This window comes from Lepidochelys kempii, chromosome 12 (genome assembly GCF_965140265.1).
Source record: "Lepidochelys kempii isolate rLepKem1 chromosome 12, rLepKem1.hap2, whole genome shotgun sequence".
NCBI classification, from domain to species: Eukaryota; Metazoa; Chordata; order Testudines; family Cheloniidae; genus Lepidochelys; species Lepidochelys kempii.
In genome coordinates, this window is record NC_133267.1 from 1786126 (window position 1) to 1811912 (window position 25787).

A 25787-nucleotide genomic window follows, 5' to 3' on the forward strand; every position below is an offset into this window, starting at 1 on the left:
CAATGCCCCTACTTATACATCCCAAAATGCTATTGGCCTTTTTGGCAACAAGGGCACACTGTTGACTCATATCTAGCTTCTCGTCCACTGTAACCCCTAGGTCCTTTTCTGCAGAACTGCTGCCGAGCCATTTGGTCCCTAGTCTGTAGCAGTGCATGGGATTCTTCCGTCCTAAGTGCAGGACTCTACACTTGTCCTTGTTGAACCTCATCAGATTTCTTTTGGCCCTATCCTCTAAGTTGTCTAGGGCCCTCTGTATCCTATCCCTACTCTCCAGCATATCTACCTCTCCTCCCACTTTAGTGTCATCTGCAAACTTGCTGAGGATGCAATCCACGCCATCCTCTAGGTCATTAGTGAAGATATTGAACAAAACCGGCCCCCGGGTCGACTCTTGGGGCACTCCACTTGATAGCAGCTGCCAACTAGACATGGAGCCATTGATCACTACCCATTGAGCCTGACGATCTAGCCAGCTTTCTATCCACCTTATAGTCCATTCATCCAGGACATACTTCTTTAACTTGCTGGCAAGAATACTGTGCGAGACCATGTCAAAAGCTTTGCTAAAGTCAAGGAATAACAGGTCCCCTGCTTTCCCCTCATCCACAGAGCCAGTTATCTCGTCATAGAAGGCAGTTAGGTTAGCCAGGCATGACTTGCCCTTGGTGAATCCATGCTGACTGTTCCCGATCACTTTCCTATCCTCTAAGTGCTTCAGAATTGATTCCTTGAGGACCTGCTCCATGATTTTTTCCAGGGACTGAGTTGCGGCTGACTGGCCTGTAGTTCCCCGGATGCTGCTCCTTCCCTTTTTTAGAGATGGGCACTACATTAGCCTTTTTCCAGTCGTCCGGGACCTCCCCCGATGGCCATGAGTTTTCAAAGATAATGGCCAATGGCTCTGCAGTCACATCCGCCAACTCGTTTAGCGCTCTCGGATGCAGCACATCCGGGCCCATGGACTTGTGCTTGTCCAGCTTTTCTAAATAGTCCCAAACCACTTCTTTCTCCACAGAGGGCTGGTCACCTCCTCCCCATGCTGTGCTGCCCAGTGCAGTAGTCTGGGAGCTGACCTTGTTCGTGAAGACAGAGGCAAAAAAAGCATTGAGTACATTAGCTTTTTCCACATCCTCTGTCACTAGGTTGCCTCCCTCACTCAGTAAGGGGCCCACACTTTCCTTGACTTTCTTCTTGTTGCTAACATACCTGAAGAAACTGTGGCCTGTATTCTTTGTTTCTAGATGTATGACTTTAGATTTGGCTGTATTGAATTGAAACAGCTTGGTAAGCAGGGCACAGGCAATCCAGATCGCTCTATCCTCTGATCTGTCCTCTTCATTATTTACCATTCTGCTCCAGTCTGTATCATCTGTAAACTTGATCAATAATGATTTTGTTTTATTACAAGACAAAGCAGAACTCTAATCTTGCTGATTTTGTTTTGGTGGTTAACTAACATAGAACCAAGAAATGATCTCCCTGGGACCCTACTGGATATGTACTAGGACAAAGTTCGTCCTCTACCTTGGTGGATCTTACGCTTATTGGCGGATTTGCTCACCTTGGAGCTTCACGGCAGCCCTCAGCTTGGCCATTTTCGTGAACCCACAGTCCAGGTCAACTTCTCCTGTATCTAACTAGGAGTTGGGAGGATTTGGGGGGAATCTGGGCCTGCCCTCTAGTCCAGGTTCCAGCCCAGGGCTCTGTGGAATGCAGCTGTCTAGAGTGCCTCGTGGAACAGCTGTGCAACAGCTACAACTCCTTGGGCTACTTCCCCATGGCCTTCTCCCAACACCTTCTTTATCCTCACCATAGGACCTTCCTCCTGGTGTCTGATAATGCTTGTACACCTCAGTCCTCCAACAGTCCTCATTCTCACTCTGAGCTCCTAGTGCCTCTTGCTCCCAGCTCCTCACATACACACCACAAACTGAAGTGAGCTCCTTTTTAAACCCAGGTGCCCTGATTAGCCTGCCTTAATTGATTCTAGCAGCTTCTTGATTGGCTGCAGATGTTCTAATCAGCCTGTCTACCTTAATTGTTTCCAGAAAGTTCCTGATTGTTCTGGAACCTTCCCTGTTAGGAAACGGAACGTCTTTTGCTTGCTCCTCAGCTATCTGCTTTCTGTTCTTTCCTAAAGCCCCCTGGCCCGGATTTTTCTTACTTTTTGCACCTGCCTTAGTCCCCCCCCCGACCGGGCCAGACGCTTTTTTGTTTTTTCTTTTCATTTTTTGTGTTTTTTTTCCCGTCTACGTCCTTCGCCAGCCACCCCCCCCCCCCCCCCCACGCCTGCTTTCGGGCGCAGCTATTTGCCTCAGCTGAGCCCCCGGAGGAGGGGAAGATTGCTGATTTTGCTGTCCGGAGGGGGGAGTGGAAACCCCCAAACCCAGCCGTTTCGCCAGCAGCTCGGACCTTATAGCATTCTTAACATACCGGAGGACTTGGAACACAGCCAACACAGCCGGAGACGGAGATTTCATCGGACAGAAGAAATAATATAAATCATCGTGACGGAGGCCGTAAGACTGAGTAACTTTCTGAATTATACTCTCGTGGGGGGGAGTTTGATTGTGATTACTTGCGTTTGTGGCGGCACAGGGGGTGTGGCGTGGAGACCCCCACCCCCGATCCATCGGTGCCCCTACCCCCCCATCGTTATTACAACTGTCACGGCCCCCCCGCAGTCTGTCCTTGCTGGCAATCTGCCATCTCCCTTCGGATCCAGCTGTTTGCTTTGAACTTTGCCTTCCGGACCGGACCTAACAACCGACCAACCGAGACTCTTTGGACAAACGTGTGTGGGTCTGCACCCCCCCCCCCCCCCGGATTGCTTATCCCACAACTTGCCCCTTTTACTGGACCCCGATTTTGTTCCCCCCCCCCTCCTCCCAGCCCCCCTCCCTCGGCATTTTTTCCCTTCCCGTCCGCAGCTAGCGGAAGGAGGGGCTATTCTGCCTTCTCCCCTCCCCCCTCCTCCTTCCGGTGTCTCCCTGTCTCTCCCTGCTCACAATGGCGGGGAACGAGAGGGGCGAGACTGCTTCAATAAAATTAGTTGTCCCTTCCCCACCACCACCCCAGCCCACCCCCCAGGGTCCCTCCCCTACTACTATTGTTAAGGTACTTGCCACCCCCCCTGCTGGGGCACCAGTAGCAGGAGGCACCAGGGTGATTGCTGCTGCTGCTGCACCCACCCCCCCCCCCCCAGATTCTAGGAAACCCCCCCCGGTTCGCCAGAAGGGCCAGGGCGGGTGGAAGGGAAAGGGCCCCGCTAAAACCACCGAGCCCTCCATGGCAGGGGCTGCCCCCACCACTGCGGCCTCGTCATCAACCGTGGCGTCCCTCCCAGCATTTCCCTCCACCAGCTCTGCGATTGTCCCTCCCCCGGCCCCCAGGACGTATGCCCGGGCGGCAGCGTGCTCCCCCCTGCCTGCCGCTTCGTCATCTCGCCCCCCCCGCCTCCGCCACCATCACCAGCGGCCGAGGCCCTTTCCCCGCCTTGACCAGGAAGCACGGCGTCCGTTGCCTCCTGGTGCCCGCCTCGCCCCACGTGGAGACATACGTGCAGGCGTTGGCGAAGGTGGTAGGACCCACGGCTATTGTGGCGGCCTCCAAGATGTATGGGAAGGTCGTTTTCTTCTTAGCCTCGGAGGATGCCGCCCAGGAGACGGTGGAGAGGGGCCTGACGGTAGGGGGGGTGTTTGTCCCCCTAGAACCGTTGGAAGACCTGGGCGTTCGCCTCGTCCTTACCTCCGTTCCTCCCTTCTTACCCAATGCTGCCCTGTTACCCGCTCTTTCCACCCTGGGGAAACTTGTTTCTGTCATCAGCCCTCTCCCGTTGGGCTGCAAGGACCCCACCCTCCGTCACATTTTTTCGTTCCGCCGGCAAGTGCAGCTTCTACCACCGGCAGGGGCGCGTGACGGAGAGGCGCTTGAGGGGTCCTTTCTAGTCCCCTACGAGGGAGCCCGCTATCAGGTCTTTTATTCTACCGGAGAGGCCCGGTGCTACCTCTGCCGCTCAGCGGGGCACGTCCGCAGAGACTGCCCTTTGGCTCGGGGGGGAGGGGCACCCGAAACCCCCGAGACCCGGCAGGACATCGGCCCCGTCGCTGCCGACGCCCCTGGCTGCCCAGTACCTGAAACCAACCCTCCTCCTACTCGACCCATCGCTGCTCCCGTCCGGGCCCAAGAGATACCTTCCCTACAATGCCCAGGCGAGCAAGGGGTTTCCACCCTTGCTAGTACCACCCCAATAGAGCCCATGGAGGAGGGTGTGGCAAGGATATTATCGGGTATAAGAGAGGGCCCTCCCCAAGGAGAAGCCCCCGCCCCTCATGTTGCCCTACCGCTACCTCCCCAAACCCCTAAACCATTGCCTCCGCCCCCCGACACGACCCCTGCTAACCAACCCCCAGATGATGCTATGGAGGGCTGGACCCTAGTCCAGGGGAAGCGAGGCAAGCGGAAGGCTCGAGCTCCGCTGCATCCACCCGACGCGGAAGCCCCCCGGAAGACCAGGAAAGGAGGCACTGCTATCGAGCCTCCCGCCACGGCCGCGAGCGAGATCCATCCGCCGGTGTCGGGAGGGGAAGACAGACTGGCATTGGAGGGCAGAATTCCCCCTCCACGGGAAACCCTCCCCTCCGAGACTCCTGAGGACACCCCTTCTGCCTGGACGCTACCCGAACCCCCCGCGGACCCCGAGGCGGCCGTTGAGGCTGGCCCTAGAGGAGAGGCCCCCGGGGTGGCAGGAGTTGGCCTCTCCTCCGTGTACGCGGAGATTGAGGCCCTAGATTTGACCCCGGTCACCCAGGGAGGGGATGATTTGCTGCCGGCTGGCCTCGAGCTGGGCAGCCTTACCCCAGCCTCCCTTTCCCCATGCTCCCTCCCCCTTTTTGCCTTCCCGGGTGAGCACCCTGCAGAAGGCGGTCCACCACCTGATGCCGTGACCGCTAAAACCACCATGGAGCCAGCACCTAGCATTATTGGGAGCCCTCCCCCTTAACCCTTGACTTTGCTCAGGAGGCACTTTCCTTTAGTTGCTCGCCTCCTGCACCCCAGAGCCTTACCCCTGCCCCTGCCCCCACCCCTGCCCCTGCCCAAGGTCCCTCCTCCTGCAATGTTAATGCCGCCCCTGGAGTTATTTCCTTTCCGCCTTTTGCAGACTCCCCCCAGGGAGCAGTCTTTGCACTTTCTAGTCGCGACCCGTTAGGAGTGGCAATTTTTCCCCTGCCATCCCCCTCCACCCCAAGGCGTGAAATGAATTTAATAACCCCAGCCTGTCAGACGCCCCGTCGGTGGTCCGCACCCTGTCTACCTGCCTTAGCGGACCACGAGGCTGTATTAAGAGGCCCATCAGGGAATACCTCGGGAATTGTAACCCCACTCCCCCATGAGCTGCGGCATGCGCTACGGAAGTTCCTAGAGCACTCCCGTGGCGCCCGCGATAGGGCACAGCTGGCTCTTCGGCTATGGGGGGACTTTGATCAACTCCTCCAGGCCACAAAGGCCCTTATAAAGGAGGGCAGGGGGCAAGGAAAGCGCGGTGCTGCGGCCTACAAGCGAGCCCGCAGCTTCCGAAGCGATCTACTCACCCACGGGATGGGTCATGGGTTGCTGTGCAATCCGCCGGGGGCCCTGAACTCCCCCGCCAGTACGAGACCACCACCCCCCCAGCCCTCCGTATGACGCCTCTTATTATTGCGACCCTGAATACCAGGGGCTGTAGGATGGCTCTCCGCAGGTCCCAGGTGCTCTCTTACCTTCGGGAGGGGAGGTACTCTGTAGTTTTCCTGCAGGAGACCCATACAGACCCGGCCGCCGAGGACAGGTGGCGGCTGGAGTGGGGAGACGGGGTATACTTTAGCCACTTTGCGACCTGGCAGGCTGGAGTGGCAACCCTATTCTGCCCCAACCTATGGCCTGAGGTGCTAGGGGTCAATGAGGCCGTGCCGGGCCACGTGCTGCACCTTCGAGTCCGTATGGAGGGGCTCGTGGTTAATCTTGTTAACATCTATGCCCCGCAAATGAGCTCCAGGCGGCCACAATTTTATCAGCAGGTGTCCGACTTTCTCGGCACCCTGGATTCGCATGAGTGCCTGGTCCTGGGAGGGGACTTTAACACCACCCTCGAGGAACGGGACCGCTCAGGGGCCGAACCGAGTCCGGCCGCCCCGAATATTCTCCAAGGGATAGTCGACCATCACTCCCTAGTGGACGTCTGGCGCGACCATCACCCAGATGACACCTCCATGTTCACCTTTGTCCGGGTGGAGGCCCATCGGTCACACCACTCTCGGTTGGACCGTATTTACTTATCCCGTTTCCATCTTTCACAGGCCCACTCCTCCGCCATTCGGCCGGCCCCATTCTCCGATCATCATTTAGTCGCTGTAACGGTTTCCCTCCGTGCAGAGAGACCGGGGCCGGCCTATTGGCACTTTAATAACAGCCTGTTGGAGGATGAGAGCTTTGTGATGTCCTTCCGGGAGTTTTGGTTGGCCTGGCGAGAGCAGTGGCGTGCCTTTCCCTCGGTGCGGCGATGGTGGGATCTCGGGAAGGTGCGCGCCAAGCTCTTCTGCCGTGACTACACTCGGGGCACCAGCCGACGGCGAAATGCGGCGATAGAGCAGCTGGAACGGGAGGTCTTAGAGATGGAGAGGCGCCTGGCCGCCGATCCCGAGGACCCGTCCCTCTGCGGAGCGTGCCGGGAGAAGCGGGAGGAGCTCCGGGCCCTTGAGGACCACCGGGCCCGAGGCGCCTTCGTTCGATCCCGCATCCGCCTACTTCGGGAGATGGACCGCGGCTCCCGCTTCTTCTATGCCCTGGAGAAAACGAGGGGGGCCAAGAAACACGTCACCTGCCTTCTTGCGGAAGACGGCACCCCCCTCACGGGTCCGGAGGAGATGTGTGGGAGGGCCCGTGACTTCTACACAAGCCTTTTCTCCCCGGACCCGACCGATCCTGACGCTTGCGAGGTGCTCTGGGAGGAACTCCCCACGGTCAGTGTGGGCGACCGAGACCGACTAGAGCTGCCTCTCACCCTGGCCGAGTTCTCGGAAGCCCTCCGTCGCATGCCCACCAATAAATCTCCGGGCATGGATGGGCTGACCGTGGAGTTTTACCGCGCGTTCTGGGACATTCTCGGCCCAGACCTAGTTACCGTCTGGGCTGAGTCCTTGCAGAGCGGGGTCCTCCCTCTGTCATGCAGGCGAGCGGTGCTCGCTTTGCTGCCGAAGAAGGGGGACCTCCGCGATCTACGAAATTGGCGTCCCGTCTCACTCCTTAGCACGGATTACAAAATCGTAGCGAAAGCAATCTCGCTGCGGCTAGGGTCCGTGATGGCGGACGTGGTCCACCCAGACCAGACCTATACTGTCCCGGGTCGCAGCATTTTCGACAACCTCTTTCTCGTCCGAGACCTTTTGGAACTCGGGCGGAGAGATGGTCTATCGTTCGCCCTCCTGTCTCTTGATCAGGAGAAGGCGTTCGATAGAGTAGACCATGGGTACCTCCTGAGCACTCTGCAGGTGTTTGGATTTGGACCTCAGTTTGAGAGTTTTCTCCGGGTGCTGTATGCCTCCGCGGAGTGTTTGGTTAGGCTCAACTGGACCCTGACTGAACCGGTCAGCTTCGGGCGAGGAGTGCGGCAAGGGTGCCCCCTCTCGGGCCAGTTGTATGCTCTGGCGATCGAGCCTTTCCTCTGTCTCCTCCGCAGGAGGATGACAGGGTTGGTGCTGCGGGAGCCGGAGCTGCGGCTGGTCCTGTCGGCGTACGCCGATGACGTACTCCTCGTGGTCCAGGACCCGGGCGACTTGGCGCGAGTGGAGGTATGCCAAGCCATCTATTCGGCAGCCTCCTCCACCCGAGTCAACTGGGTCAAGAGCTCTGGCTTGGCGGTGGGGGACTGGCGGCAGGTGAGCTCCCTCCCACCCGCACTTCAGACCATCCGGTGGAGTGCGGGTCCACTGCTCTATCTCGGCGTTTACCTTTCCGCCACGCATCCTTCCCCGCCGGAGAACTGGCAAAATTTAGAGGGCGGGGTGATAGAGCGGATCCGGAGATGGACGAGGCTTCTCCGATGTCTCTCCCTCCGAGGGAGAGCACTGGTGCTTAACCAACTAGTCCTGTCCACGCTCTGGTACCGGCTCAACACCCTGGCCCCGGCCCCGGGTTTCCTGACCCATCTCCGGAGATTGATTCTAGAGTTCTTCTGGTCAGGAATGCACTGGGCCCCTGTTGGAGTTCTTCATCTACCCCTGAAGGAAGGAGGGCAGGGCCTGAAGTGTCTGTACACTCAGGTCCGCGTCTTCCGCCTCCAGGCCCTGCAGAGGCTCTTTTATAATGCAAGTAGTTCGGCGTGGAGCATATTGGCGCACGCCTTCCTGCGCCGTTTCCAAGGGTTTCGATATGACCGGCAGCTCTTTTATCTTTCTCCGAGGGGTTTTCCGCGAGACCTCTCCGGGCTGCCGGTCTTCTACCAGGACCTCCTCCGGACCTGGAAATTGTTTCTAACAACCAGGTCCGTGGCGGCCACCGTGGGGGCAGATCTCCTCACGGAGCCCCTGCTACACAACCCCCAGCTCCGTGTGCAGGTGGCGGAGTCCCGCTCGGTGCGCCAGAGGTTGGTCCTGGCAGAAGTCACGAGGGTCGGAGACCTCCTGGACTACGACCGGAGAGACTGGCTGGATCCCCTGATGCTCGCTCGGCGCATGGGGCTCTCCAGTCTTCGTACCCCCCGGCGCGTACTTCAGGAGGTGAAGGCCGCCTTGACCCCCGCTGCTCGGGCTTATGTTAGCCAAGCCTTGTGCGAGGGCGCACCCCGCCCATCCCTTACCCCAGGCCCGCCGGACCTTTCCATCGGGCCCCCACCCCGTAGATCCCAACACACCCCTCACCCTTTCACTGCAAGCCGGCTGCACGAACTGCAGCCGGTTAGCTTTCAAATTGCTTTACGGAAATACTTATATACACTTACGCTTCACACCCTTCACGCCCACACCCTGGTGTCCCGCCCCGATACAAAGTGGCGGGATCTCCTGCCACCTTTGGAGGGTGAGCAACCTCGGTGGGCCAGCCTGTATTCCACCCTGGTCCCAAGGCCCGTCGGGGACATCAGTTGGCGGCTCCTTCACGGAGCTGTGAGCACGGGCGTGTTTTTGACACGGTTTACCCCCATTCCGGACACTTGTCCTTTTTGTAATGTGAGGGAAACCCTGGCGCACGTGTATTTAGAGTGTGCCAGATTGCAGCCCCTTTTCCGGCTCCTCACAAATATTTTATTACGCTTCTGGCTTCATTTTTCCCCCCACCTTTTTATCTACACACTTCCCATTCGTGGCCCCACAAAGTCGCGGGATCTTCTGGTCAACCTCCTCCTAGCTTTGGCTAAAACAGCCATTTATAAAACCAGAGAGAGGAGGTTGGCCCATGAAGCGTCCTGCGATTGTGGGGCCGTTTTTCGATCCTCAGTACACTCACGTATCCGAGCGGAGTTCCTCTGGGCGGCGTCCACCGACTCCGTTGAAGCCTTCGAGGAGCGGTGGGTGCTGTCTGGGGTTCTCTGCTCGGTGACCCCGTCCGGTTCCCTCCGTCTGACCCTTTGATTGAGGGGAAGAGCGAGAGACGCCAGCCCCAGCCGTTGCCGCTGTGGATACCATCATTCCTGTCATCTAGGAGGGGTCCTATAATACATGGGTGTCTACCCCCCCCTCCCTAAACTGCCCACCCCGCAGCCGTGCCCATCTTACCGGGCACTCTCAGGAGGGGGAGGATCGGTGACACTGGGCGCGGCACTGGGTAACTCGAGGGGGTGGAAGACCACGAGTGTCGAGGAAGCCCCCCCGCTCTGGGCCCAGGCTAGCCTGAACACTTCTCCCTCCTGAAAGCTGCTGTGTTATACCTTCTGATTGCGTTGTTTTGTTGCATAGTTGTTTTGTTTCCTTTGGTAATTCTGTAAGCGTTACCAATAAACTTTCTTTCTGTTTCAAAAAAAAAAAAAAAAAAAAAACCTTCCCTGTTACCTTACCCAGAGAAAAGGGACCTACTTAACCTGGGGCTAACATATCTGCCTTCTGTCACTCTCCTGTAGCCGTCTGGCCTGACCCTGTCACAGTACCCTCTTGATTCCCACATACAATTGCATTTTGAGACTTCAGTCAGGTTTTAATTTATGTAATGTGTTATGTTGATTTTGTTTCTTAAAAAAATGTTGCGCAGTATCAAGTCAAATGCTGTACAGAAACCCTAAGTAAATTACATTGACACTGTTACCTTAGTCAGCCAAACTTGTATACTTATCAGAAAGATATTGTTGTTTGACATGGTCTACCTTACATAAACCTATGTTACTTAGCATTTATTATATTACTCTTCTTTAATTCTTGATTAATTGAGTTCCATATCAGCTCTTTGTTTATGTTGCCTAGGAATGATCTACGGTTGACTGGCCTATAGTTACTCAAGTTGTCCTGTTTACCCTTTCTTCTTATTGGCACAAGATTAGCTTTCTTGCAGTTCTCTGGAACTTAACTAGTGCTCCAGGGCCTACTGAAAATCAAATTAGCAGTCCAGAGCTGTTTGGCTGGCTCTTTTAAAACTCTCTAGGTATATCTACACAGCATTTTGGAGTGGGAGTGAGCCTGCCAGCCCAGGTCAACAGATTCGGGCTAGTGCTCTAAGTATAGCTGTATAGACAGCATTCTGAATTTGTGGTTTGGGCTCTGAAGCTCACCTTCCACACTAGTGTTCAGAGCATGAGTTTCAGCCTGAGCCATAGCTTCAAAATGCTGTATACACAGTTATTTAGTGCTAGCATGAGCCCCACTAGCCTAGTCTATTGCCTTGGGTTGGGAGTCTCACTACTGCTTGGCCCAAACTGCTGTGTAGACATAACTTGCATCACAGCGTATGTGCACCTGCTGATCTAAAAATGTCTACCTTTAGTAGCTGCTCCTACTAAATAATTGAACACAACTCTTTCTCTGAACAGATTAAAGAATGTGCAGATGAGTTATCTGGGAAAGGCTACTTGGTGTCCTGTTTGGTGGACCATAGAGGTAACATCACTGAATACCAGTGTCACCAGTATATCACCAAAATGACAGCCATCATCTTCAGTGATTACCGTCTGATCTGTGGCTTCATGGATGATTGCAAGAACGATATTAACGCCCTCAAATGTGGCAGCATTCGACCTGGAGAAAAGGTATCCACAGGACAGGTGGATGGGAAGTGGGTTTATAAAGATGACACTCAGGGAAATTGGATGCTATTGTGGGACTTGTATGTACACCAGACTTAATTACAATGACTGAAAACCAGCAAAAGAGACACAAGGTATCAAAAAAGGTGATGTGTCCATGCTTGCAGTGATTACCTTTTTAACAAGTTGTCTCGATTATTGTTAGTGCTTGAAGTTCTTTACTGACATACTAGGAAAAATCCTGTTGTACTTGCTCCCAAATCAGATGTGATTGATTTGTCTCCACTCCCACCAGACCCCCAACACAATTTAAAATAGTAAACAAATTTATGTCGTGGATCACACTTATGTGACTTTTGCTTTATATGGTGAATCTTAGTCACGATTAACTAGACCTGTCTCTAGACAAATTTCTCTGTGCCTTGATGCATATTGTCAAATCTGACCTGGGAAAGCCTTTAGTATAGGGGAGGCTGCTCTTGTGGCCTGCCCAACCTATCCCTCCTTTCTCAGGGAGTGTAAATTTGATACAAGACAAAGCAGAACTCAGATCTTGCTGTGCAGATGTCTTCATGGGCCTTCGTTAGTGTTTTTTTGCAACATGCCATTTGCTGCAAGAAGAAAGAACGTTTGGTAGAAAGGTTCTTTGGAACCTCTGGTGTATTTGTTAAGTGATGTTGTTCACTAGCAGTGTACTGTTTTTATGAATTAAGAAATCCACTTGTGCTTTCATCCTCCATTGGTTAATTTCAGGGCTGTTAAAATGGACTGTGCTGCCCCTGTTAATGCCTCCTTCATTCTGTTATGATAAAAGAGCTGCGCATATCAGTTTGAGTGTTTTAATGTTTGTTCCTGATTGGTTGTTCAGTCCTGATCACATCTTCCAGCTCTTGCAGCAACCCGTCTGACTGCACAGCATCACGTTTCACTGGAAGTGTGGGGAAATAGCCAGTTTAGACAAGCTATATCCATTTCAGCTCTGATTGTGCATTAATGAACCATTTAAAGATGCCAGAGAAGTTTGTGGTAGGATACTGGAGGAAGGATTTCTAGGTACTACTTCCCCTTTCCTATTTCAGTGGCGCTTATGTAATCAGCATTATGGTACTGTATGTATCAGTGGACTCTTACTTTGTGGGTAAGTTGATGACAAGGGATAAAGTTAAACTTAACTAAACTTTCTACAGTGCTTTGAAATTCAAAGTCCTTAACTTGGATTACATTGCTAGAGGTTGAATCGACCACTCCTGGAACAATGAAAAGGTGCTGTCCTAGAAAATAGAGCAATTTCTTGGTGGAGATGCAGATGTGGTGCTTTGCTGCTCCAGTGAGACCTCACTGGCCTTAGCAGATCCTTTACTGTGCAGCATCTAAAATTGCAATGCAAGTGCGGATAGGAAGGTTGTCTAACTGAACAGCAGGAAGTGCAAGTATGTACTGCTTAGATCAGCTTGTTCTGTGGCTGTTCCTAGTCTGGGGAAATGAGTGAAACTGGCAGGCCCCTAGAGCTTTGAATTGGTAATTGTCTTTGAGTACTTTTCAGCAACCTTGATTTCTCTGTAAAATGAAACGTGTCTTTGTCCTTTTAAACTGGAAGGTCTTTGGGACAGAGACTTAAATCACAAGTATGGTATTGGTCCCCTATACTGAGTTGGGCGCTTAACTGTCGCTTGACCAAATTAAAATATTTATAGAACCAGTGAAAGAACCTAGTTGAAAGGAAGAATAATAGGTATGCTGAAATCACTGATATCTAGGGCATATCTCTTGCTTGAGGTAGTCACCTCTGATTTCACACCTAACTGTGAAACCCATGTCTAGGCCTGCTCTAGTGGCTGGTAAACATAAATTGCCTTTGCTACCAGGTAATCTGGTAACTCAAGTGGCAGAAGTGTGCTATGGACATAAAAGTCCTGACCCTGCTGATAAACTTTCATAGAATCATAGAATATCAGGGTTGGAAGGGACCTCAGGAGATCATCTAGTCCAACCCCCTGCTCAAAAGCAGGACCCATCCCCAATTAAATCATCCCAGCCAGGGCTTTGTCAAGCCTGACCTTAAAAACTTCTAAGGAAGGAGATTCCACCACCTCCCTAGGCAATGCATTCCAGTGTTTCACCACCCTCCTAGTGAAAAAGTTTTTCCTAATATCCAACCTAAACCTCCCCCACTGCAACTTGAGACCATTACTCCTTGTCCTGTCCTCTTCCACCACTGAGAATAGTCTAGAACCATCCTCTCTGGAACTACCTCTCAGGTAGTTGAAAGCAGCTATCAAATCCCCCCTCATTCTTCTCTTCCGCAGACTAAACAATCCCAGTTCCCTCAGCCTCTCCTCATAAGTCATGTGTTCCAGACCCCTAATCATTTTTGTTGCCCTTTGCTGGACTCTCTCCAATTTATCCACATCCTTCTTGTAGTGTGGGGCCCAAAACTGGACACAGTACTCCAGATGAGGCCTCACCAATGTCCAATAGAGGGGGATGATCACGTCCCTCGATCTGCTCGCTATGCCCCTACTTATACATCCCAAAATGCCATTGGCCTTCTTGGCAACAAGGGCACACTGCTGACTCATATCCAACTTCTCGTCCACTGTCACCCCTAGGTCCTTTTCCGCAGAACTGCTGCCGAGCCATTCGGTCCCAAGTCTGTAGCTGTGCATTGGGTTCTTCCGTCCTAAGTGCAGGACCCTGCACTTATCCTTATTGAACCTCCATCAGATTTCTTTTGGCCCAATCCTCCAATTTGTCTAGGTCCCTCTGTATCCTATCCCTGCCCTCCAACGTATCTACCACTCCTCCCAGTTTAGTATCATCCGCAAATTGCTGAGAGTGCAATCCACACCATCCTCCAGATCATTTATGAAGATATTGAACAAAACCGGCCCCAGGACCGACCCCTGGGGCACTCCACTTGACACCGGCTGCCAACTAGACATGGAACCATTCATCGCTACCCGTTGAGCCCGACAATCTAGCCAACTTTCTACCCACCTTATAGTGCATTCATCCAGCCCATACTTCTTTAACTTGCTGACAAGAATACTGTGGGAGACCGTGTCAAAAGCTTTGCTAAAGTCAAGAAACAATACATCCACTGCTTTCCCTTCATCCACAGAACCAGTAATCTCCTCATAAAAGGCGATTAGATTAGTCAGGCATGACCTTCCCTTGGTGAATCCATGCTGACTGTTCCTGATCACTTTCCTCTCCTCTAAGTGCTTCAGGATTGATTCTTTGAGGACCTGCTCCATGATTTTTCCGGGGACTGAAGTGAGGCTGACTGGCCTGTAGTTCCCAGGATCCTCCTTCTTCCCTTTTTTAAAGATTGGCACTACATTAGCCTTTTTCCAGTCATCCGGGACTTCCCCCGTTCACCACGAGTTTTCAAAGATAATGGCCAATGGCTCTGCAATCACAGCCGCCAGTTCCTTTAGCACTCTCGGATGCAACTCATCCGGCCCCATGGACTTGTGCACGTCCAGCTTTTCTAAATAGTCCCTAACCACCTCTTTCTCCACAGAGGGCTGGCCATCTATTCCCCATGTTGTGATGCCCAGCACAGCAGTCTGGGAGCTTTGTGGAGGTCAGTCTGATTCCACATGGTGGAATTTGTTTTTACATATCCTTTTTTCAGTAAGACAGTAAATTTCATATAAAAATACATGAAAAGAACATTGATTACAAAATCAAGAGTTTAGGGAACACCAAAATTCAGGCTGCCTCTGCAATCATAACTCGCCCCACTTGTGCATGTGCATTATGATAAACTTTTAGTTACATGATCACATACAATTTTTTTTCCCCAAGACGTCTGCTTTCATTCAGTGCACGGATAAACAGTGCTCTGGGAACAAATCAGGGTTGTGTAGTGATTAAGTCTGTAGGATTTCTGCTTTGTTTGTTGCAGAAGATGAAAGGTACCATGAATGAGACAGGGTTGCAGGAAGAGAAAAGATGGGCTTGTGCATAAAGCAGTCAAAAGCCACCTTGGAGAACTGGATTCTAAGGGAAGGTCTACACTACCGTGGGAGTCGATGGTCTGAGATAGATCCACTGGTGGTCGATTTAGCGGGTCTACTAAAGACCCGCCAAATCTACTGCAGATCGCTCTCCAGTCGACCCCTGTACTCTTCCCCAAACGAGAAGAGTAAGTAAGTCGACAGGAGATTTTCTCCCATCAGCCCCCGGCTGTGTAGACCCCAGAGTAACTCGACCTAATGTACGTCAACTCCAACTACGTTGTTCCCATAGCTAGGGTTGCGTAGCATGGGTCGACTTACTGCGGTAGAGTAGGCATAGCTTAACCTTGCCTCTACTAGAGGTCTTATGTGATGTTGGCCAAAGCAAGTCACTAAACCAAACTTTCCATAGGTGGCCACTCATTTTTGGGTGCATAACCTGAAATGTATTGGGACCCAACATGCAGAAGTGTGCTGAGCGCTCATAACAAGATGGGTCACATGACTTTTTTCTGTTGTCAGCAGCTGACCTGCCATGACACTTGCAGCGACAGACAGCTGTTCTACTACTGTGGAAGTTGCTTTAAGTGGCTACATGAGGAGTATTCCCTCTTCCGGCACTGTTTAGGGGAAACCTAATCTCCTTTAGTGCCTCCATAGATTCTTGTTCACACTTTACCGCATAATGCCCAGGATTCTAGGAGTTGCCTGTTTAATATCTGCAGTCTAGCGCTTGTCTCTCTTCATCTGACCATGCCTCAGTGAATTGATGTGACTATGGTTTAATACACAGCCTCTGTACACCCGAGCTGTGAGACTGAACAGCTGTCTAGCCCTTATTTTTCTGGAGATGAACGCCATGGGACCACTAGGCCTCTTCACGTCAGGCTACTGCCAAATAAAATATTTGCCCATTCATAACTTTATTATAAGTGATTGGGATAAACTGGCTTCCCTTTTCTTCACTTGATTTGCATTAGAGCAGAACTTCTAGGGCTAAGGCCATATCTACACTGCGGGTGCTACCCCTGCGCCGCTCGGACCCTGCAGCAGTGCCGTAGGCGCAGAGCGAAGACCAGGGCTTCTTCCAACAACTTTTCTGGTGGTCTCAATGCGGCCACCAACTCTGCCCGGTGGCTGCACTGACACTTTTTCCTAAAAGACTTAATTAACTTTAGGAAAAACAAATAAATATGCACATATACATGTCCAAATCAGTGTAATCTCTTCATGTAGAGGTTTTTTGCAGACTCAATAATAAAAATAATGCTGTGAAAAGTGATATTTGTATGTTAGCACTTTTTACAGCATACTTAGGAGCTACCTGGGAGGCTGTGAAAATAAGTGATATTAACAAACATAAAAGTATCACTTTTCACAGCCTCACAGCTAGCTAGTAAGTCTGCTGTGAGAAGTGATACTTGCATGTTTGTTAATATCGCTTCTCTCAGCAAGCCCCAGGACCCATTAAGCTCCAGATGGGGAGGCAGTGGGGGCCAAGGGCAATGAGGAAAGGGGGTTGGGGGAGGCAGCAGGGGCCGGGGCAATGGAAGTGGGTAGTGAGCCCGGCTGCTGCATGGCCGGAACCAGGGGTTGGTGGCTGTGGCGGGGGAGCAGTGCCCGCAGCCAGAACTTTGGGCAGAAACTGCATGCTAAGAGCCAGGGGTTGGAGCCCGCTGCCACACAGCCGGAGCGTGGCCATAGCCGAGGGTCAGCACTGTCACTGTGCAGCAACTGGAGGCAGTGCTTGCTGCTAGGGCCAGGGGTCAGCACCCCGGGACAGCCCCTGCTGCCGCTTAGCTGAAGCCCAGGACAAGCGCTGGGGATCAGCGCTTGCTGCCGTGCAGCTTGGGTCTTGGCACCAGGGACCGGAGCAGCGCGGCCGGAGCTGGGAGTTGGCACCCAAAGCCATACAGCCGAGACTGGGGGGGTCAGTGCCCGCCCTTGCACAGCCAGAGCCCGGTACCGGAGCCAGAGGCCAGCACCTGGTGCCACATGGTTGGAACTAGGGTCTAGAGGCTGAAGCTCCATGATTGGAGGCCAGGGCTATGTGGCCAGAGTCGGGGAGTCAGCATCCGTCACCCCACTGCCAGACCCCTGGGCTGCATGGCCAGGCTTCCGAAGTTCCGCCGCTGGAGCCCACCGCCCAAAACCCTTCCCCCACACCAAGGTAGGTCGAGAACTCATCTAGCTCTTGTAGTGCTGTGCCCTGCCTGTGTCCAGAGCGTGGCGTGTGCAGGAGCAACAGGGAGGGAGGGAGTGGGGCCAATGGTCCCGCACCCAATTCCCCTCTTCCTCCCCCATTACCTCTCAGGAAATTGTCATAGCCCCACAAAAGGCCCCAGCTGCAATTGAGAAACGCTGGCATGGACCCTTCCTTTCGTGATGGAAGGGTTTTTTCAGTCTCTGGTTAACTACCCTGCACGGAGAGGTGAATTAGGTCAACAGCACATTCTTCTGCTGATCTAGCCGCATGTATACTGAGGGTTAGGTTGGCTTAACTGCAGCTCTCAGAGTTAAGAATTTGTCATTCAATGACAGCAATGTAGCTGGTTTCTCTAAATTTTTAAGTGTAGACCAGGCCAAAGACTCTTTTCCAGCCCTTGTTATCTCACTTTCCTTTTCTGTAAACTGTCTCCTCTGGTTTATGTAGCTTTCTTTCCCGTCCCTTTATCTACTCTCTCTAGTCCATTTTATTCCATCTCGTATAATTTCTTCTGGCTTGTTGCTTGCCTTGTCCTCTATCTACTGGGTTGTATCTCATGCTGTTCTGTTTCTTGTGTGATCAGCAGAGTGCAGTTCATGTTTCCTGATTTCCGACTTCATTTTGCTTCATGTATCATTTTGCTTCATGTATCTTGTATAAGTAGGGGCATAGCGAGCAGATCGAGGGACGTGATCGTTCCCCTCTATTCGACATTGGTGAGGCCTCATCTGGAGTACTGTGTCCAGTTTTGGGCCCCACACTTCAAGAAGGATGTGGATAAATTGGAGAGAGTCCAGCGAAGGGCAACAAAAATGATTAGGGGACTGGAACACATGAGTTATGAGGAGAGGCTGAGGGAGCTGGGATTGTTTAGCCTGCAGAAGAGAAGAATGAGGGGGGATTTGATAGCTGCTTTCAACTACCTGAAAGGGGGTTCCAAAGAGGATGGCTCTAGACTGTTCTCAATGGTAGCAGATGACAGAACGAGGAGTAATGGTCTCAAGTTGCAGTGGGGGAGGTTTAGATTGGATATTAGGAAAAACTTTTTCACTAAGAGGGTGGTGAAATACTGGAATGCGTTACCTAGGGAGGTGGTAGAATCTCCTTCCTTAGAGGTTTTTAAGGTCAGGCTTGACAAAGCCCTGGCTGGGATGATTTAACTGGGAATTGGTCCTGCTTTGAGCAGGGGGTTGGACTAGATGACCTTCTGGGGTCCCTTCCAACCCTGATATTCTATGATTCTATGATTCTATGATCAAAAAGGAGTGTACATGGAAAGCAGAAAAGTACCATTGTATCTTACAGCTGTATGCTTGGTCCACTTTCTGCTGACAGTGAGCATACTTATGTCTCCTTTCCTCTCACCTGGATGTTGTGCTGTGTCCTGAGTTTGGTTCCCTGGTGTTTAATCCCTGCTTTCTTTTATACAATAGAAGCTTAATGTGATACTCTTTTCACTGAGAATTGTGGTGGCAGCTGGGCCTTTCTCCTTCAGAACTGTCAGCATAAACCAGCCATTTCTCTGACCTTTGTCTACACACACACGTACACCAATTTAACAAAATGTGTGTGATTCAACCGGTTTAGTTTAAACTGGTGCAAATCTGTACCTAGACGAGGCCTCTAGCTGAGCTGGTTTAGGCATGGTTTTCTTCCCATGGGTATTAAAAGTGACATTTAAAAAAAAAATCTCACTTATCTCAGGGTAGTTTACTTGCTTTGGTTACAGGTAACATTTAAGATTACTTTGAGAGATTAGGGGAATGTAATCTTCCTCATTTTTCTGTTTTTCAAAGAGCTTTGGGCCTAGTCAGTGTCACTGTTGTGTAGGTCTTTACAGAGCAGCAGAGTAGAGAAAAATGACGCTAAATAGAAAAATATGATAGTTTAAAAAAAGACATGAGTGAAGGGTTGCATAGTTTCTAGCGCTACTTTTAACTCTTTTTTTAAACTGGCTAGATTTCAAATAGACAGCATCTTTTTAATTTTGGTTTCCACTACAGGCTACTTAAAGCTGCTAAAGTGGGACTTGCAGTAGAACCACTGGGAGAAGATTGGATTTCTGTAGGTTAGTTATTTTGGTTCAGTCGGGTCATCTGTCTGGCTTCTTGTGCTAGCTATTGACTAGTTGCACAGCACTTGGCTTGAACAACAAAGATACCAGTCAGTTTTACTTTCTGGCTTTCCTATACAAGCACAATGCAGGTGTTTCTGCTCCAGCTAGCTAGAGGGGGTTACTGGACAGCAATAGGAAGCACCTAGTCCAGGGGCAGGCAAACATTTTGGTCTGAGGGCCACATCAGGTTTCCAGAATTGTATGGAGGGCTGGTTAGGGGAGGCTGTCTCCCCACAAACAGCCAGACATGGCCCGGCCCCTGCCTCCTATCCGACCCCGGGAGGAGTTGGGGGCTAGCCTCCCGGGCCAGGAGCTATGGGGCCGGGCAGAAGGCTAATGTAGTGGAAAAAGGCTAATGTAGTGCCAATCTTTAAAAAAGGGAAAAAGGAGGATCCTGGGAACTACAGGCCAGTCAGCCTCACCTCAGTCCCTGGAAAAATCATGGAGCAGGTCCTCAAAGAATCAATCCTGAAGCACTTGCATGAGAGGAAAGTGATCAGGAACAGCCAGCATGGATTCACCAAGGGAAGGTCATGCCTGACTAATCTAATCGCCTTTTATGATGAGATTACTGGTTCTGTGGATGAAGGGAAAGCAGTGGATGTATTGTTTCTTGACTTTAGCAAAGCTTTTGACACGGTCTCCCACAGTATTTTTGTCAGCAAGTTAAGGAAGTATGAGCTGGATGAATGCACTATAAGGTGAGTAGAAAGCTGGCTAGATTGTCGGGCTCAACGGGTAGTGATCAATGGCTCCATGTCTAGTTGGCAGCCGGTATCAAGTGGAGTGCCCCAAGGGTCGGTCCTGGTTTTGTTCAATATCTTCATAAATGATCTGGAGGATGGTGTGGATTGCACTCTCACCAAATTTGCGGATGATACTAAACTGGGAGGAGTGGTAGATACGCTGGAGGGGAGGGATAGGATACAGAAGGACCTAGACAAATTGGAGGATTGGGCCAAAAGAAATCTGATGAGGTTCAATAAGGATAAGTGCAGGGTCCTGCACTTAGGACGGAAGAACCCAATGCACAGCTACAGACTAGGGGCCGAATGGCTCGGCAGCAGTTCTGCGGAAAAGGATCTAGGGGTGACAGTGGACGAGAAGCTGGATATGAGTCAGCAGTGTGCCCTTGTTGCCAAGAAGGCCAATGGCATTTTGCGATGTATAAGTAGGGGCATAGCGAGCAGATCGAGGGACGTGATCGTTCCCCTCTATTGGACATTGGTGAGGCCTCATCTGGGGTACTGTGTCCAGTTTTGGGCCCCACACTACAAGAAGGATGTGGATAAATTGGAGAGAGTCCAGGGAAGGGCAACAAAAATGATTAGGGGTCTGGAACACATGACTTATGAGGAGAGGCTGAGGGAGCTGGGATTGTTTAGCCTGCAGAAGAGAAGAATGAGGGGGGATTTGATAGCTGCTTTCAACTACCTGAAAGGGGGTTCCAAAGAGGATGGCTCTAGACTGTTCTCAATGGTAGCAGATGACAGAACGAGGAGTAATGGTCTCAAGTTGCAGTGGGGGAGGTTTAGATTGGATATTAGGAAAAACTTTTTCACTAAGAGGGTGGTGCAACACTGGAATGCGTTACCTAGGGAGGTGGTAGAATCTCCTTCCTTAGAGGTTTTTAAGGTCAGGCTTGACAAAGCCCTGGCTGGGATGATTTAACTGGGAATTGGTCCTGCTTTGAGCAGGGGGTTGGACTAGATGACCTTCTGGGGTCCCTTCCAACCCTGATATTCTATAATTCTAAGGGTCCCATGGGCCGTAGTTTGCCCACCTCTGACCTAGTCCCTGTGTTATCTCAGAACAAGTATTTGCTGCCCCTTTCCCATTGGTGCAGCTTCCCATCTTTACTTTATGTATTTTCTCCCAATATCTGCACTGCTTCCCCCACTCCTTGGTTTCCTTTTGTCTCCTCTTCGTTCCTAGCTCACCCTAGTTCTTCTGCAACTAGAGCAGAGGTGGGCAAACTACAGCCCGCGGGCCACATCTGGCCCGCGGGACCGTCCTGCCCGGCCCTTGAGCTCCCGGCCAGGTAGGCTTGCCCCCAGCCCCTCATCCCCTGCAGCCTCAGCTCGCCATGCTGCCGCAGCAGGGCTATGAACTCCTGCTGGGCAGCGCAGCAGCGTGGCTGGCTCCGACTGGGCAGCTCGACTGTTGGTGCTCTGAGCTGCATGGTAAGGGGGCAGGGCGGCGGGATTGGATAAGGGGCAGGGAGTCCCAGGGGGCAGTCAGTGGACAGGGAGCAAGAGGTGGTTGGATGGGGTGGAGTTTCTGGGGAGGGGGCAGTCAGGGGATGGGGAACAGGAGGGGTTGAATAGGCATGGGAGTCCTGGGGGGGGGCTGTCAGGGGGCCGGGGTGTGGATAGGCGACAGGGCAGTCAAGGGACAGGGAGCAGGGGAGGTTGGATAGACGGCAGTCAGGGGTCAAGGAGCAGGACGGGTTGGATGGGTTGGGGATTCTAAGGGGGAAAGAAATGGGCGGGAGCGGATGGGGGTGGGGGCCAGGCAGTTTGCGGAGGCACAATCTTCACTTTCCAGTCCTCCATACAGTTTCGGAACCCTGATGTGGCCCTCAGGCCAAAAAGTTTGCTGACCCTTGAACTAGAGCAACAGGAATTTTATGCACAAGTCAAATTTTATTCTTTAGTACCACCCAATGTCCCCCACTCCTTTGGGGTTTTTTGAAAATGAGAGGGAAAAGTAAACACCAACAGGAATTGAACATATAGGTTGAATTTTGCATAGGCCACATTTTATAGAAATCTGTTTTAGGAATGCTTTAGAGCTTTAAAACTATCCTGTGTCTGTCTGGGGGGAAAAAAGGTGTTTTAGGCATCAAGTCCAACCAAGATGGCCTTAAAAAGAGGGGAAAATTAAAGTAATACATTTCAAAACATTTCTAAAAAATGCCTTAAATGCCATATTTTAAAATGTCTCAATGCATTCCCTGGGTTGAAATGTTCTATTCCCCCTGGGGAAGATGGTTAGCCCCCTTTTTTCGATGATCTAAAGTTTCCATTTCTAACTTGGCAGGATTTCAAGATATTGGACTATAAATCTGTCTATGCGGGAATGAATTACCTGTCTGTTTTTCCCAATTTGTGGGTAGTGGGAGAGAAGAGGCATATTTTTTAGCATGTTGATATTTTTTTAAATGGCTGGAAGCTGCTGTGTATCCTTTATAATTTTGGAAATAGTTCTGGCAAAGATACATTAGCAAGCAGAGTGCTGGTGTAGGTGTATTTATTCACATGGCTCTGCACTGCAGCTAGAGCTTAATGAATAATGCAGTCATTCTGAACTCATGCCAATAATTTTTTGTCACCTTTCTGTGTGCTTCTGTCAAACTGCATTAAAAGACTATTATGGTTGCATATTTAAGTACACTAGTCAAGAAATGACTCTTCTGCATAGTCTATTTTCTTTCTAATACTATAATTACATGAGCACTATTCCTGGAGAGCAGTATATACAATTCAAGATTAGAAAATCTTGTAATCTTTTCTTTCTGGTATATTAAGCTATTTTCACTCTCAGACTGAAGCAGTTAACTTGGATTTCTATATAAATTAAGATACTCTTCTCTATGGTATAGATTTAATGACTTAGCAACCATATTCTATAGTCAGCATTTTAAAGAAATTGGTAGCTAAAGTTAAGCTCCTGAATTGCATATTTAGGCACTGAAAGAAGTAGCTTGATTTTCAAAAGTTCCCAAGCTTCTTGCAGCTCCTAATGATTTTCATGTGAAGTCAGAGCAGCCAGGAGCTTGGCACTTAAGAAAATCAGGCTTCTTTCAGTGCCTGAATGTGCAATTCAGAGGAGCATAACTTTAGAACCAATTTTTGAAAAGCTTGGTCTATATTTTTTATCAAACAGCAGCTCAGTCTTATGCACTTATGAGGAGGTCACACAGTTAACTATTATGCTAATTTAGTTACAAACTTAGATGGCCTGTGTATGTCTGCAAACTTCCACTGTTCTGTTGTGCTGGATATGTGGCAAATTTAAAAGCAGTTTAGTATGTATTTTAAATGACTGGAATACAGTGTAATGCAGAGTATGAAAGATATATTTACCTAAGGTTGTAGAACATTTGTGAGCTAGCATGTGATCATGTATTCATGATATTATTTTACTACATAGATGCAAGTTAACTCTTTTTTTTTAGTAGGTTGTGTACACACAAATAAAATATCTTCCATCCCATTCATGTACCTAATGTGCACTGAAGTCTTTATCTGAAGTTTTAATTAAAGAAAATCCCATGGTATGAGGAAATCTTGAATAGAGTGCTCTCTAGTTCTTTTGCCTTAGGGCTAGAAACCATACCCTTCCCAGGTAGGAAAAGTTTTCGTTGTCTCATGCCCGAACAAGGAGGGTGCCCAGTCTGTAAGCTTGCAGATGAATGAGAGGATCTTTGAAGCAGAGCTTGCAGCTTGGAAGGCAGGCTGGAGCAGGGAGTTGTCAAATGCGTTTAAGCCACATTTTATGAAGTTTGTAATACTAAATGGCTCGATTGCAATGGCTGTATGTGCATCACCACGGGGATTTGAGGGAGAAGATTTGTGTCCAGCATGGTTACAGATAAATCAGTAGTGTGGGATAATATTCTGGCATGATGCCACACACTAGCAGTATTCTGTAATGGCACCTCTGAAGGCTGCTGACTCATGGCTGGAGCTCAGCTGACACATCCATCAGGTTTTTACCCAATATCCTTTTGGCCATTTTAAAAAAAAGTGGTGGCAGTTCTGGGCTTGGTGATGGTTTAAGTAACTCGTGGCTTTTGAATGCTGCTTGTGTTCCTAGTGTGCCAGTATTGGAGGCTTCCTGAGCCGGGAGAAATGTCGGAAAGGAGGGAATGATTATTGGAAGAATTATGTGGCTTTAAATAGCAATGTTACTGTTTGAAAGATTCCTGTTTTGTTCCAACCCCTGCTGCTGTCTGCTCATAGCTGTTATGGTAACACTTGCTTGACATACAGAGCGGGACTGAAGGAGATAAGGGCTCACCGTAAATGCCTGTTAGTGCAGGACACACGAGCTGCTTGATTTATCCAAGCAGTCAGATAGGGCACTACTGGACAGTTTCCCTTAGAGTAGGTGATTATCACACCAAAGCAGCCTACATTGAAGGAAAGGGGCTGATAGTTGAAAGTCCTCTGGTCATAGAACTCTTCTCAGCCAGCTGTCTTGGTCAGAGCTCCACCAGAGATGGATTCATATTTTAAGGGCTCAGACTTTCTGAAGGCCCCAGGAGTCTTGGGTACCTTTTTGTTTTAATTTTCTAAGCATGCCCAGCTGTGTGGCTGTGAAAAACTCACTGATCAACATTCTGCTGCCTACTTCAGGGGTGCTGGGCAGAAGTGACTCACCTAGTGCCATCCTATGGAAACCAGTGAGCTTCCTCAGGTTGCTTGCTATTGTTACTCATGATCCAAAGTTACATTTGGGCTCTGTTGAGCCCACTTGGCAGTGGACGTTAGCCTGGAGTTGCTTATCGTATGAGACTCAGTGCAGTGTTGGATGCTTTGACTTTCTTTCATTGGTGGAATTAGCACTGAGAATCCTAGATTGCTAAAAGCTCCTTTGTGAGTGCTTAACATCACTAATTATCAGTGACCAGAGTGAAGGCTGCATTGACAGAGCAGCTTTCTAATTCCTCCCCTCCCCCAAATATGTTCCTTTAATGTGACACTGTTGTTTGCTGTTGCCATGGTGATAAGAAGGTTGTGTCAGATTAAAGATAACTTGGCCATTTTGGTAAACTGCTCTAAGCAGTGTGTCTAAACGGTGATAATCTCCTTAAACCACATTAAAGCAAACCCAGAAGCATTGAAGGAGGCTACTCCACTGTGAACCGTCAGCACTTCAACAGTCTGTTATGATACTGTGATGAGTTGGATCACAGAAACCCCCTTTGGGACTACTACCTCTGAGCCTGTTTTCCCCGAGCTTGGGACTTCAGTGCCTTCCCTGGTTGTGCCGGACATGCTAGCCTGCTACAAACACAGACCCAGGTCTGAACCACATCCCCCACAAGCCGCAAACTTAACTGAAAACAGTTTAAGAAGTGCGCCTGTCTCCAGCACTCAGTTACCCAACTCCAAATGGGGTCCAAACCCCAAATAAATCCATTTTACCCTGTATAAAGCTTATACAGGGTAAACTCATAAAGTGTTCACCCTCTATAACGCTGATAAAGATGCACAGCTGTTTGCCCCGCCCCCAGGTATTAATACATACTCTGGATTAATTAATAAGTAAAAGGTGATTTTATTAAAT

General features: G+C 50.4%; 2 protein-coding genes across 5 annotated transcripts in view; one reads left to right on the top strand and one right to left on the bottom strand.

Moving 5' to 3' along the window:
* LOC140896496 (uncharacterized) overlaps positions 1–25787 on the bottom strand; it is a 191129-nt gene that overhangs the window by 102558 nt on the left and 62784 nt on the right. The gene's annotated exons all lie outside the window — the stretch shown is intronic.
* Positions 1–25787, top strand: part of GLG1 (golgi glycoprotein 1) — a 177459-nt gene that overhangs the window by 89323 nt on the left and 62349 nt on the right. For all 4 annotated transcript variants that reach the window (XM_073307099.1, XM_073307098.1, XM_073307096.1 and 1 more), the window contains one exon: positions 10991–11206. In XM_073307099.1, coding sequence (XP_073163200.1) covers positions 10991–11206 — 216 coding nt within the window. The remainder of the gene's footprint in view (positions 1–10990; positions 11207–25787) is intronic.